The 20770-nt window shown below is 40.0% G+C and overlaps 1 protein-coding gene across 4 annotated transcripts; it reads right to left on the bottom strand.

Moving 5' to 3' along the window:
• Nucleotides 1-73: 73 nt before the first annotated feature.
• On the bottom strand, nucleotides 74-20741 carry ocrl (OCRL inositol polyphosphate-5-phosphatase). 4 transcript variants are annotated; one of them, XM_062425319.1, is made up of 24 exons: nucleotides 20310-20741; nucleotides 19025-19104; nucleotides 15539-15630; nucleotides 15114-15152; nucleotides 14623-14736; nucleotides 12693-12887; nucleotides 12346-12580; nucleotides 12080-12253; nucleotides 11885-11986; nucleotides 11664-11778; nucleotides 11442-11558; nucleotides 11036-11217; nucleotides 10613-10724; nucleotides 9924-10033; nucleotides 9554-9689; nucleotides 9274-9384; nucleotides 8980-9145; nucleotides 7434-7669; nucleotides 6694-6717; nucleotides 4645-4764; nucleotides 3978-4062; nucleotides 3450-3577; nucleotides 3156-3267; nucleotides 74-2316 (listed from the first exon to the last, which is right to left on the bottom strand). In XM_062425319.1, the coding sequence occupies exons 1-24, from the start codon at nucleotides 20349-20351 to the stop codon at nucleotides 2192-2194; spliced, it is 2952 nt and encodes a 983-aa protein (XP_062281303.1). In that variant the 5' UTR covers nucleotides 20352-20741; the 3' UTR covers nucleotides 74-2191. The 4 variants fall into 4 exon arrangements, with proteins under 4 accessions (XP_062281303.1, XP_062281304.1, XP_062281305.1 ...); XM_062425320.1 differs by having other exon boundaries at nucleotides 12080-12250; XM_062425321.1 differs by lacking the exon at nucleotides 6694-6717.
• Between the last annotated feature and the right edge of the window lie 29 nt (nucleotides 20742-20770).

Raw genomic sequence — 20770 nt, 5'->3', positions numbered from 1 at the left:
AGAGTGAGCCCCAAAATCCTTTTTTGAAATCTGACAACAGGATTTCCACACAGAATATTTCAAGAGACGATGTTGAATTAGAACACGAAACAACATTATACATTTTATTTCTGTTAAATAAATTAAAAGTACCAAAAAAAAAGAAAAATAAATCAGAAAAGTTGAAAACAGGTGCAAGTGTTTCCTTGTATACCTTTTAAAACGTACCTTAAATTTATGAAGAGAGTGACAAAACTGAAGACAGAAAGCACAAAAAATCCACACAAATACAGTTGATTCAGTGGGAAAGAACAAGATACTGATTATACTGATTGGTTTGACGTTTAGTTGTTTATGTCAATAAATAAATTGTAAAATCTCCCAAATCAAAATCAACGTACACTTTTCCTTCAGGCCTGAGCCGCCTTTTAGTAAAGCTTGGCTTGATGAAGGCCAACAGAAGCATTTATTTACTAAATGGCAATAAGGCAGAAGAAACTACACAAGAATAGAGCAACTTGAGCCTTACAGGTTTATCCTTTAAGTGCCATGATTGTCAGCAGTGTCATATTAAATCATGAGCTCACATCGTCTCAGATAAAAATCTTTTTAGTTCCTGCAGCGTCAGAGATGAAAACCTCTCAGGGCTTTTCTGGCTTCACTATATTTTTAAGAGATACTGAGCAACGGAAATTAGTATCATAAATGCTGCAAATATTTTTGTTATGGAAAGCTAGGAGGAGGCTATCTCTGGATACAACTGTTAAGAGGAAATACTCTTCATTATACACAGCATGGGAGTTCCTTATTTCAATAACCATGACATGGTTTGCAACAGTTCCAACACAAAAATGTTTCCTCTGTGGCACAAATGAGAAAAGCGCACAAAGACAGGGTACGTCCTGCAAAGTACTGAGCCATTAAAATCTTGCTGAACAGAAAATGCTGCATCACGTCAAACAAGAGTCTGGAGTTAGTTTGCGGAACAATGTTGGTGCCTTGGCGTCAATGAATAAACAGCAAGAACTGTAAAGCCTTAAAATATGGCAGAAGTGAGAGAAGAGAGACATGTAAACAAATAGAGATAGTAATAGTTCCACCTTCATGACAAACATGACAAAGTGTAGACACCATCACATATTTGCACCACCATACTGACAAATGTCAAATACCCATGAAAGTCAAACAGGGAAAACGACCACTATTTACACCATTTAAGACATCGACAACCACACAGCGTTAACTCTTCACTCTATTCCGGTCCATCAGGAAGTTAGCAGACTTGTTTTGTAACTTAAGAGGAACTGGCAAAACTGGATGTAAGGCTCATGGTTAGACAAAAAGACCGCAAACAGACGACAAAGTGTTTCTTTTTCTATAACAGGATGATTAAACAAACAAAAAACAAAATATATGATGAGATTTTTCCGATGGGACATTTTTTTTAAAACGAGACAAGCTTGAAAATAAACCACAGTAGAGAAAATCGGTTTGGGTGGTGCAAAGTATGTTGAACAGGAAAAAAATATATATAAATAACAGTTAAAACACAATGGAAATGCTAACAAATAACTCTAGCAGATATCTTAATATTGCCCACTCAGCTAAAATGCTTCAAAATGAACGATTGTCATGATTTATCTTAAGCTTAAACATTCTTAGTATTTTCATAATTATCCCATTTTAAACTATTTAATGCTTTGACAGATATACTAGCATTCAGTCTGCGTCTCACTGTTCATTTTCCTTTCTTTAGTGTAACTGAGTCTCTCTCTTAGCATTTATGCATACATAGTGTTTTCACGTTCATAGCACTCTATTATTTTGGCATGAGCGCCTACAGTAAGAAGGGTCAGCTGAGGATGAAGACGACTGTAGTCTGGAGGTCCTACAGGTTCAGCAGAGGTGCGTATGCATCAGTTCAAACCTCCCCCTAGTGCTTTCAAATCCAGCGAGCGGTCGTATTATTAACAAAACTTAAGCTATGACACTTGGTGTAATCATTGAAGTTCAAATGGAAGCCAAAAAACAAAACAAAAAAGGTCTTGGGGATTTTGAACATTAGAGTTGGTGAAAGAAAGGGTGCAAAACAACTGCACTGGTCTCCAATAGATGACAAAATACCAAGTGAATCATGTTACACAGTGTTCAACGGGTCCACTTCCTTTGCAAAGAGCGGACACTTGACCTCCGATACTCCTCGTCTCCTGCGTTACTCCTCATCTCCTGCCATGAGGAAACCCAGAACAAAGTCGATTGCTTTCTGTCGTTCATGTGCCGTCTGCCTACCCACCAGGTTGGGAGGCGGTCGGATAAGGAGGCTGGCAAAGAGGGTCGCTAGAAAACAACAACAGGGTAAAGAAACAATGAATAAAAGCTGACATACAATATATAAAGAAGACTAACTTAATCCTTAATCACGTATAATACAGGTTATCTATGATCAGCAGTGTCAAAACGTTAGCACAAATCCTGTCAGTCTGTGAGGATTTAACAGAAAAACCAACATAACAGGTGCTGCATCAGATCCCTTACAGTCAGTAAGAAACAATCCGCCCCTCCTAAACTACTGCTGCAACATCTACAGTGTCTGAGCAAAATACACCAAACTGCTCAGAACTCAGCAGTAAAGACGATGCTGTATTTATGACAGAGCATCATCTTATTTCCTGTGATTATGAGCCTGTGAAGACGACAATCAGGGCTGAGTACAATGTAGGAACTTTTGATACTTGAGCCTTGAACTCACCAGATTACGTATGTACATGTAATAACCACAACGTGTGACTATAATATCAGTAGAATTAAGGATTACTCCTGATAGTACACAGAAGACTGATGTTGTCAGTGCTAGTTTATCTTCTTGCAGATATCAACATCAGTTTAAGGCAGCTGATTAGTAACAAGTTGAGATCATTTACAAACAGTGTCACTGTTGTGTAGTTTATCCACCAGAAAGAACTGACACCAAACAGATACTGTACAGTCAATCAGTTCACACTACAATAGTCTTATTATAGTTAAAGCTCTGCTGTCAGAACTAAATAAGACTGATATGTGGAGGTAAATATTCTGTTCATATGGCCTTTAACACAGTTCATATATAGACAGCAAACTATTATGTAAAGTATGAAGTATATTGAAAATTAGATAGCAGCACTGTATGTAAAGCGTACCTAAGAGAGTGGCTGTTAGGTTGTTGTTGTGGGAGTGTTTGAGCAGTTCCTTCAGGAAGGCTATTAGGTAGCGGAACACATTGCGGTGAGCCCGGGGCAGCTGCGAGATCAACTGTTGATGGTCAAAATGGAGACAAAGATCAGTAATATGCATCAGTGCTTATATTACAAAGAAAAAACACTTAAAAACGCTTCTCAGAAAAAACTGAAAACTGCATCGTTTGCAACACACTATTTACTGCAGTGTAAACAGAGAGAGAACTACAAAATACATCAAGCGTATGATCACTCCACCTGTTTGCAGAGACGGCTGTCATGAGAACAGTCCAGGCACCGTTGGTAGAGTTCATAACACACGACTGGCTCCGGCAAGGCCTCCAAGAAGATCAGCAGGGCCTCCGCTACCGAGTGGTTGCAACCAGCTACAAGAACAGTCAGGGAACAACGAGAACGTATATGGTGCAATGTGTGCCTGGATCTATACTGCTCAGCATATAAGTGTGATCGGGATGGACTATGAATTTTTTGCATATCTAGTGACCTTGTCTCTGCCTGCATGTCTTCTTATTATCTGACAACGTCTTATCCAGCTACAAAACTCACTTAGCTTTAATCACTATCACTGAACCCTTCTCACTGACCTCTTAACAACACAAGCTCATATGAGAATCCATGTATTAACTCAGTAAGTATATAAATAGATGCGCGTCTTAATGCTGCTCATGTACGTCTTATATTTTATGCTGTTTGGAGGCAGATAAGACACGACTGGAGGCATTTGTGACCTCTGAGCTGTGAAACTGGCGATGTCTTAAAGGATACGGATGGATTCTGGGATGCTCGTGTCCAGACAGTCGATGATGCTCTGCAGCTCCTCTTGTAAGCCCGGTGTTTGAAACAAATCCTCCTGAGAGACACGCAGAGACACATTAAAACATTTAAACTGGACGACATAAAAAGATGCAAAATATACGATGACCAATGAATACAAAATGGTTAGAGCTGTAACTAATGATTATTTTATTTCATTATCAATTATTCTCAACATTATTTATGCAATTAATCAATAATTCGCTTACTCTATAAAATATGAAGTTTATTAATCTATCTGGACATAAATTTGGTGTTTTGTCTTGATCTTAAAGGTGCATTACACTGAAGCCAGATACTGGAAAATTGTTACTTTGTGAAAAGAAGAATAAATGCTATGCTAAAAGAATAAATGTTAATATGATGACCAAACTTTTCTTGTGAATAAAAAGCCTTTAAATATACTGAGAGACATTTTCAAATCTTTATCACATTATACATACGGAGGTCCTTGTTTGAAAAATATTGAAATACTTAGTTATGTTAGTATCATTCTGCTCTATATAATTATACTTTGTATGTATTACAAAATTAAAAAAAAACCTGCTCGTTAAAAACATCACTCACTTTTGTCTCATCACTTTTATGATTAACATCTTTTCATTGGCACCCTTCTCACCTGATCACAGGACTTGGTGAAGAGGTGGTTGACCAGAACCCAGACCTCCTTGGGGATCTTTAGAGGTTTGTCCTCAGTACTTGCACCATCCACCAACAGGAAGTTCACCTTGGACTTTTCCTGATGGGAAATAAGCCGTTGCCATGTTAGATAATTTCCAAGAATAGCACACCGATACCTCCCTAGTTATTCATGAAAATTCTACGAAAATGGAGATAAAAAATGATCTGAAATGATGACATTATTCCTATATTATTCATACTGCTGTGTCAAAGTGTAACAGAGACAACTAGAATGACTGCACATGACACATCTGATCAATTAGTGATGGAGTGGGGGCAGCAGTGAGGTCCAGATTATCTCTGGGGTCTGGAGACTTGAAGGAGAGCCATTTTACTAAGAGCAGGATATCACATTCTTTTTGTCTCTGCAAATGGATCCCCGAGACTCACAAGAGACGTCCGAAAATAACCGCAGCTGCGGGGCTGCACATAGAGGCGGAGGAAACTGGAGTGGGCCTTATAATGGGGGGCCAACATGCAGAGCTAATGTGATATTGTGTAAAATGTTTTAACGGACACCCAAAGCGTCTGATGTGATCCAGAAGGATATTTACAGTGTTTTTTTGATCTTCCAGAAGGGATTCAAGACCAAGAAAAGCCTCTAACATAATATGTACTGAATTGCAAAAGTGCAAAAAGTCTAATTTATATTCTAAGTGGCTCTACGTTTACTGATGCAACTTCTCAGATTAACTGATCAGTAACAGGCTATGAAATGGAAGAAAGAACTTGTCATTAGGCTTAATATGAGTCTTTGAGCTCAGCTGAACAGACCCTAATACTTCTTCTCATTAGCTTTAATCATGTGTATGAAGGAACAGCGCAATGAGGGTGACCTGCTGTGAAATGAGATTTAATGCGTATGTGTGTTGCTACATTTCACTGGACTGCTTGTACCCTGCTCTCAAAGGGGCCGTGGGAGATTTAATGGGTGACTGATTCATGCACACAGATTATAACAAAGCTGTCATGGTCTGGTCTGTGATTGCCCGCGGGCCGGGGTTACTGATCACTGCCCTTGTAAGCTTTCTAAAATGTGGAGCGACTTTGCTCTGATTCACTTTTTAGATTAGCTGGTGGTGTTTTAGCAAATGACAGTGTAAGAAACAGTGAAGTGTTGGTTGAACAAGTGAATTAAGGCTACAACTAAAGACTATTTTCATTATTAGTTCTTCTGCTCCTTACATTCCTGTTTGGTTGACAAAATGACAGAATACAGAGATTCAATGAGCATCATTTAAAGCTTAAGTGATGTCTTCAAATTGTGTCTCTTTTTCTAACAAAGTTTACAATCACATGTGACAAAGAAATGAAGGAAATCTCCTGAGCTAAAACTAGGGAATGTTTGGCATTTGTGCCTTAAAAATGACTAAATAATTAAACAATTAATTGATTATCAAAAGAGTTGCCATTTACTTTTGTGTCAAACAACGAAATTGATTCAATTCAATAAAAAAAATGTTTCTTAGAAGTACAGCTGCAAGTGAACTTTCATGATCAATTAATTTCAGGATCATTTTTTCAATTTATCAATTAACTGTTTAGTCTATATAGTGGAAATGCTGTCAGTTTGCAAAAGCCATTATTCAATTCATTGACTATTTGGTTCAACTATAAAGTTTACAGCATAAACTCTATAAAGTTTATAGCCACATAAAAAACTATTTGAATTCATTTATGTGCTGTACTGCTTGATTATCAAAATGCTGATTGATTTCACTGGACTGATGCTCATGTCAGCTCTATTTGAAAGTTAGCGGCCTGACCTTTTTTACGCATAAAAAAGTTACACATTAACAGTCTAGGTCAGAGCTTTCGTTGATACGACTGTTACTAATAATACTCGGCCCAGTTTCAGACATGAACAATTCAGGAAGGTCAATAAAATTTTATGAGAGACATACTTAATGACACAAGCCTCGTAACTACGGTGATACAGACATTGTTTTTGCCCGATAGCCGTTTATCACCAGTGTTAATATTTTACCTTTTCCATGTAGCTGTCCTCTCCCTGAGCAAGAAGTCAGCCCACAACCACAGTGAAGAGTTGGAAACGAATGATCAAGGCAAGGAGAGGCGACGAAGAGAAAGAAAGGAAAGAAAAGAAGAAGATAGTACTATGCATAATCACAGAAACAGCAAAGATTGATTATTAAGCGGTCTTAAATCATTTCATCCAAATACATAAAGCCAGCAGGAAAGTAGAACAGTAGAAATAAAAGGTACTGACTGATAGTGACACTACTTCAGATAAAAATCTGAAATATGGAAACAGACAGAGGTGTAAACATTAAGATTATTTATATACAACAGACTAAAGTGAGTTAACCTGAGTCAGTTCTCCCTCTTCTTTAGGAGCTCCCTTCCTATATTTTTGCCTCTTCCCCGTTCCCTTGGCCTCTCTTTCAAGCCAGAAATACACATGTTGAGACATTTTTATGCATTCCAAAAATAGGCTCTCTCTCTCTCTCTCTCTCTCTCTCTGTGTGACCAACTTTACCCAGAGGGAGTGAACAAGCCCTCACGTGTCCCTGTTCAAGTTTCAGGTGAAAAGCTACAGAGAGAGGACTGGTTATTGGATTAAGATCTGAGCAAAATTGGTCCATGTAGAGGAAGGTTTGAGGAAAATGTGTTCACTTTGTTCCTTGTTCACTAATCCTATCGTTTCAACTAGCCTGATGGGATTTCACTCGCATGCCACTGGAAAAGGAAAAGCTCTGCCCTCACCAGGTCGATGAGTTTGGTGATGGGGATCTCTCTGATGGGCTTCTTCATGCGGCACAGAGTCTCCAGCGATGTGCCAAAGCAGCTGGGCATGTAGTTGCCAGAGATGGTAATGAAGTAGTCTTTGCCACGGTCCAGATGGAGCACCAGAATGTCTTCTATGGAGTCCTCTCCGGAGTTCAGCAGCGTGACAGAGTCTTTACTGACGTACACCTCCAGATAGATCTCCAGCGTCTCATCTGTTTAAGGAGATAAAGCAGAGGTTCACTCTTCTGATGAGAACATTAGCTGCATTTACATGGAACCTGATATTCTACTGATAATCAGAATAAAAACGCCTCATGTAACCACCTCAAATCAGAAGAGACTGCCTCGATCGGAAGGGCTTTTCAATCAGGTTAAGAGGCGTGGTGTAAATCTGTGATAATGTGTTCAATAAGAAAACATTAGCAGTAATTACCATGTAAATACTTAATCCAATCGTGTCTCTCTGGTTGGAGTAAATATATTCTTTTTGTGCACGTTTGCCTCATTAGGTGACGTGATGGTGGCTCTCCACACAAGAGTGTGTGTGTGAGGATGAAGTTAGCGGTTGTGAACACAGCAGCACAGTGTGTGTAAAGTTTAGGATATTTGTCAGTGAATACATACTCCTCAAGACCCAAATCAAGTTCTCATGTCCTCCTTCCCACCTGCTGATTAAAGTGAAGGGGGTTAGCCACAACGGGTTAGCCTCACCCAACCAGTTCACTTAAGGTGGATTGATTTAAGGTGGATTAGCTATTCTCATCGTAGTGACAATCTCAGCCTCTCCTACACAGAGAGTGTAGAAATGCCTGGCTTCTGAGGTCTCTCCCCAGTTTTGCTCAGCCCCTCCCCAATTGTTGGCCGATAGGACATTTTTGACATATCGTCCTGATGTATTCATCACTTTTGTGCATATCACACAGCGGTCTGATTAAGCGTGGGCGCATGTAAACACCAGAACGTATTAGATCACATCCAATGTTAACAGTTGACCCGATGACATGTAACTGCAGCTACTCTCAGAGAAGCTGCTTCCGTTGCTTTATTGCAAACTAGATAAATATTATCTTGTGAGGAAACATTCAAATGTTCTGTTATCAGTTATCTGTTGTTTGGAGCAACAAGTGCCATGTTGTACAAATGGGGTAAAAAAAAGGTTGGCAGCATGAAGGTTCACATGCTTGTTACTGTTCTTCAATGTAAATAAAATATATTTTATAAGATTTTTGTTAAATAAAAAACTCCTCATTTTATGTGTGAGCCACTTTGCTTATTTTGCTGTTTAACATGCCGCAGTTAAACAAAGGTGAATGCTGTGAATATAAAATTATTACATAACTGCTGTAGTGAACCTGGGATCTGTAGCAATACAATGTTGTCCTGAAGAAATACAACAAAACCTGTAATCTCTGCTTTGACAGTAGTGTTTACAGTACTGCATAATTACAGGTAAAAACCTGAGGAAACAAGCCAAAGGACAATCAAAGAAACAAGAGAAATTATAGGGATAAAAAGGACTTACTGGGCTCTAAGAATCCATCGCTTGGCTCGGCACGCAGCCAAGGCTTACAATACTGTGAGTCATTGAGTTTGGGGATGAAGGCAAAGTGACAGGGGACCTGCCCATCGTTGGTTATTAGGAAGCGCTCCCTGTGAAGCTGCCGGAATTTCACATTCTCAAATGCAAACTGCAGGACGGAGAAAAAAAAGAGGTAACATTTATCACAGAATCCACATAACTTGATCCTGAAAATAAACGGATGAAAGGGACACTCAGTTTTATGAGCGTATGTGTGCGTGAGGACTTAATTCTCACCTCTCTCCTGCTCAGGGTTACAGAGGGAAGGAAATCGTTCTCCATTCTGTCCATCGCCCGAACAATCTCCTCAAACACCTTTTTGTGGCGTTGCTCATTCACGACCTTCACCTGTTACACAAACCATAAGTCCCAAACCTCATACACATGTGAATGTACTGTATTTTATTATTATCAGTGATCTTTTTAATTACTATTTAAAACTATCATATTGTCACAAATACATGAATTATTTTGCAGAACCTTGCAGGTTAGTAAGAGGTATTCATCTGCTTCTTACCCCTATATTGAAGAGGGAGCTGACAGGTTTGTGGTCGCTGGTTTGCATCTCCATGTGACTTCGGTATTTGAGCTGCTTAACATTGTTTCCCCTCCACAGGATTCTGTCACACCAAGCTGGGACACGGCACTTCCCACTGAAGGAAACAGACACGGTTTCAGTGGTGAAGTCAGAGGTCACACAAACAAAGACACGGACAGGACTGCTGACGCTGTATTAGTCTAACGATAAGACAGGAAATGAAAGCCTTACTAGCAACATTTTATCAGGAAAGCTGAAGCTGTGGTCAAGTTAGTAACGGCTGTATGAATCCAGGAGAAAATCTGTGAATTCCAGTTCAAAGTAACACAAAACAGGGATGTGTTCCTACCTTGAGTCCCATCGGTCTGTTTTGGGGTCATACTTGTACGTAGGAAGGAAGTTAATCTCTCCCTCCATGAAGTCAGTGAAGGCTCTTTTGGTCTGCCTCTGAATGTTAAGCTGCACAAAAACAAGTGGAAATATGAATTTAATGAAAGCCTCAGATGGGATTTATTATTATTGTCACAACAAACAGCCTTAAAGAGAAAACAGACACACCACAGCTTAAATGTAGCAATCCTAACAATCTGTGTAATAGTCGTATTTGCAAAACAGCTTCCCTTACATACCATACTTTTTTACTTACTACATACTTTTTTTTTTTTTAAAGAAGTACGTTCTCATTCAGCGACGCTTTGCTTAACTATCACACAGTTACACAAGTTCTCATGGGAGAGTTGCACAACACAACCACAACTCACTCATACAAACACATATATTTCACTAAAAGCTACTGATCAGCAACACTGGAGTTAGATCTCAACGGCATTATTAAAGGACTAAATGTTATCCGAAATGGCTTCATAAGTGGCCATTTATACAAGCAGTACTATTAAAACTGCTTCAGGGTCAAAAGGAAAGCTAATTATAGTAATACATGGTACGATAGAGGGTTTTGTTTTGTTTGTTTGTTTAAATGTCTTTTTCAGCTGCTGGCTATTAGCACACAGCCAAAAGAGTAAACACTGAGTCTCTCACCTGGTCAACCTCCTGAAGCTTCCTCAGCTCATTCTGAGTAATGAGCTGCTTGACCTCAGCAGCATCGTATAAGAACAGACGATAGTTTAAATCTCCAAGCCAGATTACCACACTGAAACGCAAAAAAAGGGAAACAGAGATAGCCTCAAGTAACAGAATTAGAACTATAGCGTTGTGGTGAATATGATTATAGAGATCATGAGAATCTTTGTTAGCAAAGCAAAAAAAATATTACATATTTTTTATTCTTGTAGAATGAATGAATTTTTATTGCTGAATTCTACAAATTTTAAAATAAGAAAACCTAATCAAATACAAAAAATCTTTAAAATGATTCAGTTGGTACAAACAAATCCAAAGATAGTATAATTAGACTTGCACGTGAATTCAGAGTCACATTCTCACTCTGAATGTCGAACTCACTCATGCTTGACGATGCTGAGGGGAGGGTGTTCCAGTAAGTGGAAGGTCATGCGGGCACAGATGTCTTTATAGTCCTGGTTACGGCGCTCAAAGTCCTCCACGTGGGCCGCTAGATGTGAGTTGACGATGCAGAAGCTAGTGTTGTGGAAAACAAACCTCACTGCAACGCCTCCTTTGTTACCCTGGGAAAAAAATTAAACATGTCCTTATTTTCATGCAGGAATAATGTTGATGTAAACTTTAGATGATGCATTTAATACTTCAGAAGGCTACATTACATTAAAAAAGACTGAGCGAGAGATGTGATTTGTTTTTTGGTGTGCATCCAGTTGCAGATCCAGCAATTTTTTACAATGTTCTAACTTGAACTCACATTTTTAACAGTCTGAGTTTAGTGTGAACTAACCATTTTCCCCATGATTCCAGTCCCCACGTGCTCTGCAGCCACTTCTTTTATATGATTCTTGTGTGTCTTTTTGACAAAGACCACCAGCATCATCCCAACCAGCCGTATGATCCGAACCTGTAGACGTAAAAAGAAGTTAGTACCTTTTCCAGCAGACAGGTGTCAATAACCCTAGAAAATATTGATTCAGTCATCATTAGGGACGGTCTCTCTCCTACTCACTCTCTTGTACTTGGCTTTAGTGTGTAAGCTCCTCTCCGTAGCTTCTACCCAAAGCTGCTCCTTGGACGAGTCCATGTAGAAGAAAGCCTCAGTGCTCAAGTCCAATTCTTGAAAGCTATAGAAATAAACCAAGTTAATAATTTAGTTATTTTCTAGAAAAGAGCAGAAAACAAATACAGGTCAAAGGTTTGTAAAATACTGTAAGAACAATTCACACTGACCCCAAAGCGTAAAGATCAGGAGGTTCTGGGTCACAGCAGAGCCACGACTCAAGCGAACTGTCTGGAGACTGGCCGTTCACGTTCCACGTGCCAGTGAAAATCCTGAGCAAACAAACAAACATGTTCAAAACAAACAGGGTAAGGTCAGTGGTGGCTGGAGCCACAATCTACATTTTTGGATAAAGCTCCTCTCACCTGAAGTTCTGGAGGTCCACATACTCGTTCTCCTTCTTACCCAGGCGGTGTTTGATGAGGTATTCTCTTTGACCCGCCTGGCTGGAGAACATGGCCTGCCTCATGGTGTTTGTGGTGGGACTCTCGCACCAAGACGGTGGCCTGTCCACACGATCAAACCCTGATCTAAAACTACTGGAATACAAAAGCAGCGTTGATCCAGTTCAGTTTGCATCCCTCACATGTTTCCAGTAAAAGTGACACACTGTGATGACAGGTTAACTTACTCTGGTTTGGAGTTGTCTTTAGCCTGTAAGGAGACAGCTCTGTCTTTAGGGATTGGTGGAGGAGGCAGAGGGGTGGTTGGTGTGTAGGAGGCTTTGCGAGGAGGTAGAGGAGGAACAGGAGGAGGTTCCCTGGAGGCAACGATCCGGTTCTGGTGGTTCTTCTTTTCCTCCACTTTCAGAGCGTGATTGAAGTTGTCCTCAAAGCCAAAGTCTGAGGCAAGTGACTGAGCCGGATCTTCAGGAAAAGTCAGTTTAAAAACAATTTCAGAAACAAAACTTCAGGCTTAGGTAAGTTTAGAGCTTTGTTTACAAACTAAATATCATATATGCATGTACGTATACATTACCTGTATTAGTGCGATTTGTTGGAGTGCTGTTGTTGAGGTTGGTAGGCAGTGCACTGGTAGATTTGGGTGGGTTGACTCCAGAGCCCACAGAGTTAGCAGTCTTGTTTCCTCTTTGAGGCGGGATGGGGACTGGACCCCTCTGTGCTATTGGTGCTAGGGGCTCCATCGCTTTGTGTGTCGTGAGTTTTGATTGAACTGAGGAAGTGAAACAGAACTAACATGAAGACTCACACAACAATCAATCTTACTCAACAACATCTCTCTGGGAATTATCTCGAGTTATGAGAAGAAAGAAAACCTCTCAGAGAAGTGAAACGTCTTGTCATGAAAAACAAATAAATCCATCAACACTAATATAAATTATGAAACCTTTACTTCAGTAAATTTTCTTCCTGTTTTAACCAACATTTATCAATGTAAATATGAAAACATAAAAATGAGCCAACACCCAGACAAGCAGTGATGTCATCACAGGAAGTAGTAGATCACGTAATACCAGACGACAGACGGTGTGTTGGCAACTACTGAAGAGGAAACATTTCTACTCCTACTTCTACTAAGAGTTAGTCATCAACTAAAAATTGAAAGAAAACGATAGCAGCAAAGTGAAACTGGATGATCAGGTTCTTTCTATAGAAATAATAACTTGTTGCTCCACATTCAAAAACGTTTTTTAAGATATTCCAGACTGTCTGTGAGGTGGTAACCCAAGAATGGATTTAATACCACAGTTTACACACACAAACACTTCAAATACCTAACTGGGCCAAATCACAATCTGTATTCTTTATCTATTTACTATATAAATATAGATAATCACAGCAACCTTTGTAGCATACTACAGTGTAATACCCGCCACATGTGTCTGACTCTTGATGATATCTGTCATTCATAACTGCATAAGCACCTTCACTTTTAGTTGCTGAAATACTCATTACCAATCAAAGGATCCAGGGCAGCTACAGTATAACCATTTCAACACCTGCCTTTAATTGGAGGTGGTTCTTATTTTAAAGCAGTACTAAATTCTCCAACCCTGTGTGACTTAAAATGCAAAACGGTTGCTTTTGTGATTATCTAACAGTTTGGCTGCAACTATTCTGTGCAGCTAAAGTATACAAAAGGAACAGGAGCACAGATAAAGACACGCTGGCTGCAGCACAGCTCCATTGTAAAGTCATGTGTTTGGATTAGGTCATTCAAGTTCCTCTGGGTTGCCTTTTAACACAATCTGCCCACTGTTCTCAACCAAAACATAAGTTCACAAATGCCTACAGTTGGAATGAACCAGATGGTTGTACACAGGTATAAATATATAGATTCTGATCAAGTCCGAACACAGCGAGATAAAGACCAAACAAAATGAAAACCAGTCGCGTTACTCTCTTCCAGTATACAATATATCAGCTATACGGTTAGTTTTAAATGCAAATGACTCATCATATATTCCAGCCTGCTTCAACAGATTTTCCTATGCTACTGCTTTCAACAGTGCTGCTTTAAAACTGCTTTGGATACAGAAATAGATAAAACATGCTCAACAAAGGAGCTGGTAGATCATTCACAAAGAAAAAATATATTTATAACTCTTGCCCAACATATTTACAATCTGTTTTCCTCTAATGACTTGAAACTTTGCGGTCATTGCAACTTAATCAGTGAAATAGTGTCATTTACATGCCTAACATTTGAGAGTGAAAGCTTAATGACACTGGCTGCATTCACACTGGTGGGCTGGCACATTTAAAAAGGTGGATCTGATTTCAAAAAATGGCAGCCAAATGAATCCTTCCACCAGTGTGTGGGAGGCCACAACACACAGGAAACCAGCGAGCGGTGTAATCCACCCTTGCTAAATAAATGTTAGATGAGTGATTAAATAATTCATCATCCAGCAGTTCTAGACTGCTGACAGACAGCGGCGTCTTACCTTGCTCCTGAGCGCTCTTCACCTGGACGAAGAAAGTCTGAGTCCGTTCATCGTCCTGGAGTTCTAACAGCAGGTCTGGAGCTTTTTCTCCTTTGATTCGTATCCTGATACAGGCTACAGTGGGGCACATCACACACACACAGAAACGTTGGACACGTTTAGACTTTGCAAACATCAGAAATGCAGACTGTCTAGTAAACAAAGCATAGTGATTTAACTGAACCATTTCAGCATTCTTTCAGAGAGCCCTGGCAACTCATGACCAGTGTCTGCTACTAAATAAAGACGTAAATGCTTGGCCGAAGGCATGCTCTAAAAATGTAGTTTGCTTGGATAGGGGCTGTGCTGCAGTAAATGCCTTGGTTTATCTTGCTTTAGTTCCCACAGTATAGGTCAGGCTTGCTTTAAAAGAGTTTTTCCTGTATCAGCGGCATCTGAAAACAAAACTGAAAGATGAATTAATTCAAAGAGGTAAAAGAAAAACAACTTACTATCAGCAGCTAAGTCAATGAGCAGAGCTTCTTCAGCCTCTGCAATGAAAGAGAAAAAGAGCGCTTCAGTGGAGCCGGTGAAGTTCAAAGGTCTGCTGTGGGAGTAAACTAATGCTGTTTCAACAGGCAGCAGTGGCCGTATGTTGATTTTTAAATTTTTGTCTTCAAAGTGCAAAGGAAACACTCCCTGGACTTCCACAGCACCCCTGAGTAAACATTAACTATTACTAACACTACTTTTCCTAAAGGTTAAAGAATGTGAGGTCAAACAGTGAGAGGCTGTGGTGGAATCACAAACATACTAGTGAGGGATAGTTTGTAGCAGTAGGCAACATTAAATAACCCGACCATTTACTACAGTATTAGACTAGCATACCAGAAACCACAACAACATTCATACTGAGGACTAAAAAAAAGTCACATACCTCTTACAAGCTCAAATTTACCATTGATGGGTATTGACAGCTGAGCCACTGGACGAGACACAACAGCATCAGGAGTCGCCAAGACGCCCAATCTAAATGAGAACAACACAGACTCCCACTTAACATCAGCTCTGTGACGCTTTAATATGATCAAACAATGATCTATGACACAAAGCATATATAAAAGCTGCAGCCACTTCTCTTACTCATAACAGCCATTCTGCATCTAAAACAGTGTTTCATGAACAGCATTCCAGCTTGAAATTATGAGAATGACTGAACATTGAGATGCAGTGTGGGTAAAGATGCTATTAAGATTACATTTATTTGGTGATTAAATTGTGAACTCAAAAATCTCAAATGTACATGCACATGCACTAATCTGCTGCTTTAGTTCAATGAGCAAACAATTTCACAAAATTAAGAATAAAAGCTTCAGTGTAGTTGACTGTAACAATCTAGTGCACAAACGGAGGCGCTAAGCTTCGGCTCATTAAACAGTCAATATAAGCAGTTTCAAGTCTGGTGTGGGTTTGTGTAGGTGGGGTCGTACTGCACTCTCTAACAATGGCTGAGTAACAGCCAGGGTCAGTACAGCACGCTGGACACTGCCCACATTTCCCTTCCACTTCACAGTAAGTCTGATTACTGTTGACAAGAGGAAAATGATTCAGCGCTGTTGGACGAAATGTGTCAGAGACTCACAGTTTCCCAGAATCAGAAAAGGACCCCTCTGATGTTGTAAGCAACATGACAACCGACCATCCGGTGGACCAAATAATAGAAACACATCACAATTTAACAGCCCTAAATTAGATACCAGAGTGGTGAACCTCACGATATTTGGTTTTAGTTGAGACTGTCAGAGCGTGGTTTGAATTTTTTAAATTTATTTTTAAGGCTTTCTGGTTTCTCTTAATGTCACCTCTCTACCTCTGCAAGTTGCCTCATGTTGCCTTCAAAAATAACTAAGGAGTAGTCATTTTGACACTTCTGCTATAGCTGCTAATTGATATTCAACTTACAGGAACACTCTCTTCCTGCTGCCTTTAAAACTGTTATTTACAAAGAGACACTGCATCAATCGTTGGTGCATCAACTACAAAAATTGCAAAAGTATGTCACAGGCAAGAGGAAAAGTCTCAGAAATCACAACACTACATGCAACTGCACTGGCAGAGATAGCAGGCGGTCAGAAGAGTATACTGTATATAAACACTGACGCACAAGAGAGGTGATTTACAGGATCTTTGCTCAACAACTCGAAGCCTCAAAGATTTCAGAGTTTCAACAAAAACCAAACACAGTCAGGCTCCCACTGGTATCTACTGCAGAGATGTTGTACAACTCAATCAAGACCAGCGTCAAACACTCACAGCAGCACAGGTGTATGCTGCAGTATCTGTACATCAAAAACTAATGCCGGACTCAGACTATAGGGGTTAAAAATCCTCACCCATTTTGAAATCTGGTTACATCACACACATAAAGAGAAACTTCACAGAAACTACTCTCTAATCTGAAACATGCACACACTGAGATTTAAAAACAATGGTGTATCACACACTAACAGGATATTAAGATTATTGTGCCAGAGGGAGCAATGCGCCACCTCACGTGATGTGGTGGGGAAGCATATGTAAACAAAATGCTTCGCAGTGAGAAAAAAAACACACCGTTATTGGCTACTGTGGTCCAGCTCAGAAAGTAGTGACATAATCATCCACATTTTAAAATCCTAAATATAAAACATTTAGAAATTACAGCAGCGCCAACAGGGTCCCAAACCTTCTCCTCCGATTGTCAGAGAGGGTGACTCAGGGATAAATAGGCTCAAAAACTCTGTAGTCTGAGCTTGACTTCAAATCCTGACAGCACCTGGCTTTCATAACAGTTTCACCATTTTCCCCTGTCAGAACATCCCCTGAGGTTAGTGTCTGTGGTTTTAACACAGTTAGCTGAGCATGGAGCTTGTGTTCCCATGTGAATCTCATTACAGACCAGGACTAAGTGGAGGAATTCAGGATAATGGGCAGTGAGCTGACTGCTGGTCGGACTAATTGCTTTCTCCCTCACACTACTGGCACAACCTTCTACAAACACCAACAACATGGATGGTTTAAACACACCCACAACATGCCCTTTCACTGATCACACACTGGAGCTGCCAAGAGGACATCAGGTTTGGCACATGTGACTCTCAGATGAATCTCAACCGAGAGTAAATCTGATTGGACAGCAGGGCCGTGTAGTGTTTAGGGAGCCTATCCCCTCAGCTGGTGGACAGAGTTAAAATCTCCATGAATGGAGGAGTCAGTCCTGCTGACGTAACACCGAACTGTATCACTACAGCTTCACACATCTGCAGCTGACCTTCAGGCCTCCGGGGAGCGAGTCCAACAGTTGCTGATATCTGCAGAAGTCCAGTTATTTTAATCGGGCCATATGACATCAGTTTTATTTGCTAATTTATGTACTCATAACATGTAATGAGGGATTGCTTTTATATAACTTCTCAAAACTAATTATTTTTTTCTTTCATTGATGCTAGCACACTGTTCTATAAAACTCAGCCTGGTATTCAGTATGAAAGACAAAGAAACAATAATGTCATTTCGCTGAAAAAAGCTAAAGTGCAGTTCTGGCTTCTGACCTTCTGATAGTTCTTTGATTCAGTTGCACAACTTCCTGCCAACAATATACTGCTTATCTGATGTTATTCACCATAAAATGAGGGGAAGTTAAAGCAAAGAGATAATTTTCTAAGTATAGCATACACTTAAACTGATATTGATTTTTTACATGGGCCTTTTTTTTTTAGGTGGCTAAAATACATTTTACTGCCAGCCCCACCCACAGTATTGCTTTGCTTCAATGTTGGTACTCCTGCCTGCTTCTCCACACTGGGGACATGCCGACCCCCCATCTACTGTAGGCAATACACCGACTATTGATAGGTACGTCATACAACCCTAATTCCAAAAAGTCGAGCTATCCCTATAATCAAATAGGACAAGAAAACCAACTTTACATCCTAAATAATCCAGTCTGTTACACAGTGTGGACCTATCGTTGTACAACCTTACAGAAAGGACTGTTTTATGTACCACCTTGATATAAGATCATTTGCATGTTAAAGCCAAATTTCCACCTGGCCTCGAAAGCAGCCTCGCAGCTATTCAGTGCATGTCACTAAAAGACAGCAGCAAACATAAAACAGCTCCCAAATAAGGCAACCTGAACAGAAGAGTAGGCCCAACACCTCAGCAAGTATCTACCTTCAAATACAGAAACAGGTGTCAACTACTTTAAGTTCTTCCAAATAAAGCAGAAGCGAAGAGGATGCTGCAGATGAACATCTAAAATCTCGCAGTGTGCACGGCTGCTTTAACACGCAGAAGAATAACCTATTCCTTCCACACTACGTCTACTTAAAGCCTAACAAAAGAAGATGATGAAATATCAGTCATGTTCGCTGATACTTACATAAACTCTCCACTGCGCTCAATTAGTGACAGTAGTCTGGGCTCCTTCTGGCCAGACCTCAGCTCCTGACCTCTCACAGTGTGAGCAGCACAATCAAGGAATTATTGTGACTGGGGATGAGAAAGGTGCTTGGACAACACAAGCACTGAGTTGTTATTTCAATGAACCGCGGCTTCACGGACATTTACGTCGAGGCTTGCAGTAGTATTAGTGGTTAGTGGTTAGTGTGAGGATACTCAGAAAGAGGTGAACTGTTAGAAGAAGCCATGCTAATTTAAAATTAAGAGGCAAATTAATGTGACAAACGACAGGCCATGTGGCAGTGACAGAAGAAAGGAAGCAGATCGGTGGATAAGTTGGTTAGCTTGTGACAACCAGTGTAGCTTTAAGGACGGGTTCATCATTTTTAAAGTGTGTCCTAAAACAGTCAGGTGAACACATGAACACAGAGAGGTTTTTTGTCTTCGCAGTAATCATTCATCCTCTCAATGCTGGCTATTAAAAGATCCTCTTCAAATGTGCTTTCAGTAAAAGAGATGGCGGTCGAAATCCAGAGTAATTTTGTGCAAAAATACATTTATAAGTTTATCTGAAACATATATGAGGCTTCAGCTGTCTGAGTTAGTCATATCAAGTAGATATCCGCCATATTTGAGTAAATGATTCCCATTTTTTGTTTCCCTGCTGAACTGCAGAGTAAAGTAACAAAATAAGAGAGTTAGGCCCTAAAAAGACTGTAACATTTAAATATATCTACTTGATTTAACATATTTGGATGGCTGAAACTTCATATTAGCTTAACTTTAAACACATTTTTGCACAGAAGGAGGACTGTGGGTTTTGTCCCCCATCACTTACATTGTAAATTCATTATGAAGGGATCTTCTAATAGTCAATATGAACAGGAAGAATGATTACATCAAGAAAACCCTGTTGCAATATTAATTTGGGCACCTGAATATTATTTAGGGCAGACTTGAATAATTGTCAAACACGTCCTGTTTTTTCTGCTAAATCATGGCTGATTATATTCAAATCAATAACAAGAGGCTTTAATCAGATGAAACTGCTTTTTTGTAGCTGCAAAAAAAGAAGCAGGTTAATAATCTCACACGAGTAGAAAGTAACATCTACTAAAAGACAATTATCGTATAATGTTTTTTATGTTAGCTAAATTACTGACGTTACCTGAGAAATCATTGAGGATCACTAACAAGCGAACATTAGCAACACAAACACAAAAACACTTTTCTTTTCCTTCTTTTTTTTTTTTTTTAAAGGATATTGCCAAGCACTCCTCGCCGCCTATCCCCAAAGATGAATCCATTCTTACCGATCAACAACAGGAGAGGGGAAAAGGAGGTGAAGGAGGAGACTTTTTAGTGCTGGCTCCGTCCAGACGGAGAAAGTTAAACCCCGGCCCGGCCCGGCTCGGCTTGGCCTTCCGGGCTAACAGCTGTCTAGTCCGACCGCTGGGTCGCTGCTGCTAGCCGCTTGTTAGCTTGTTAGCCAGCTGTTGTCGCTGCTGGATGCAGGCTCACAGATATTCAACAGAGCCCACTAGTCGAAGTATCCCGGCTAGTTTGTGTCATTACGCGACGAAAAAAGGTGAGGAATCCGGCTTGTGTTGAGTCCCGCTCGGTGTCAGCTGGTCAGACTACATATCTGACATTTGTGGTAGATTTAACTCCTCAGGCTGTGCTGGAGAGAGTTTGCTGGACTCCCTCTCTGGTCTCTGTGAGAGCC

The sequence above is a fragment of the Scomber scombrus genome, chromosome 9 (genome assembly GCF_963691925.1).
Source record: "Scomber scombrus chromosome 9, fScoSco1.1, whole genome shotgun sequence".
Taxonomy (NCBI): Eukaryota; Metazoa; Chordata; class Actinopteri; order Scombriformes; family Scombridae; genus Scomber; species Scomber scombrus.
This window is presented reverse-complemented; position numbering and strand designations above follow the sequence as displayed.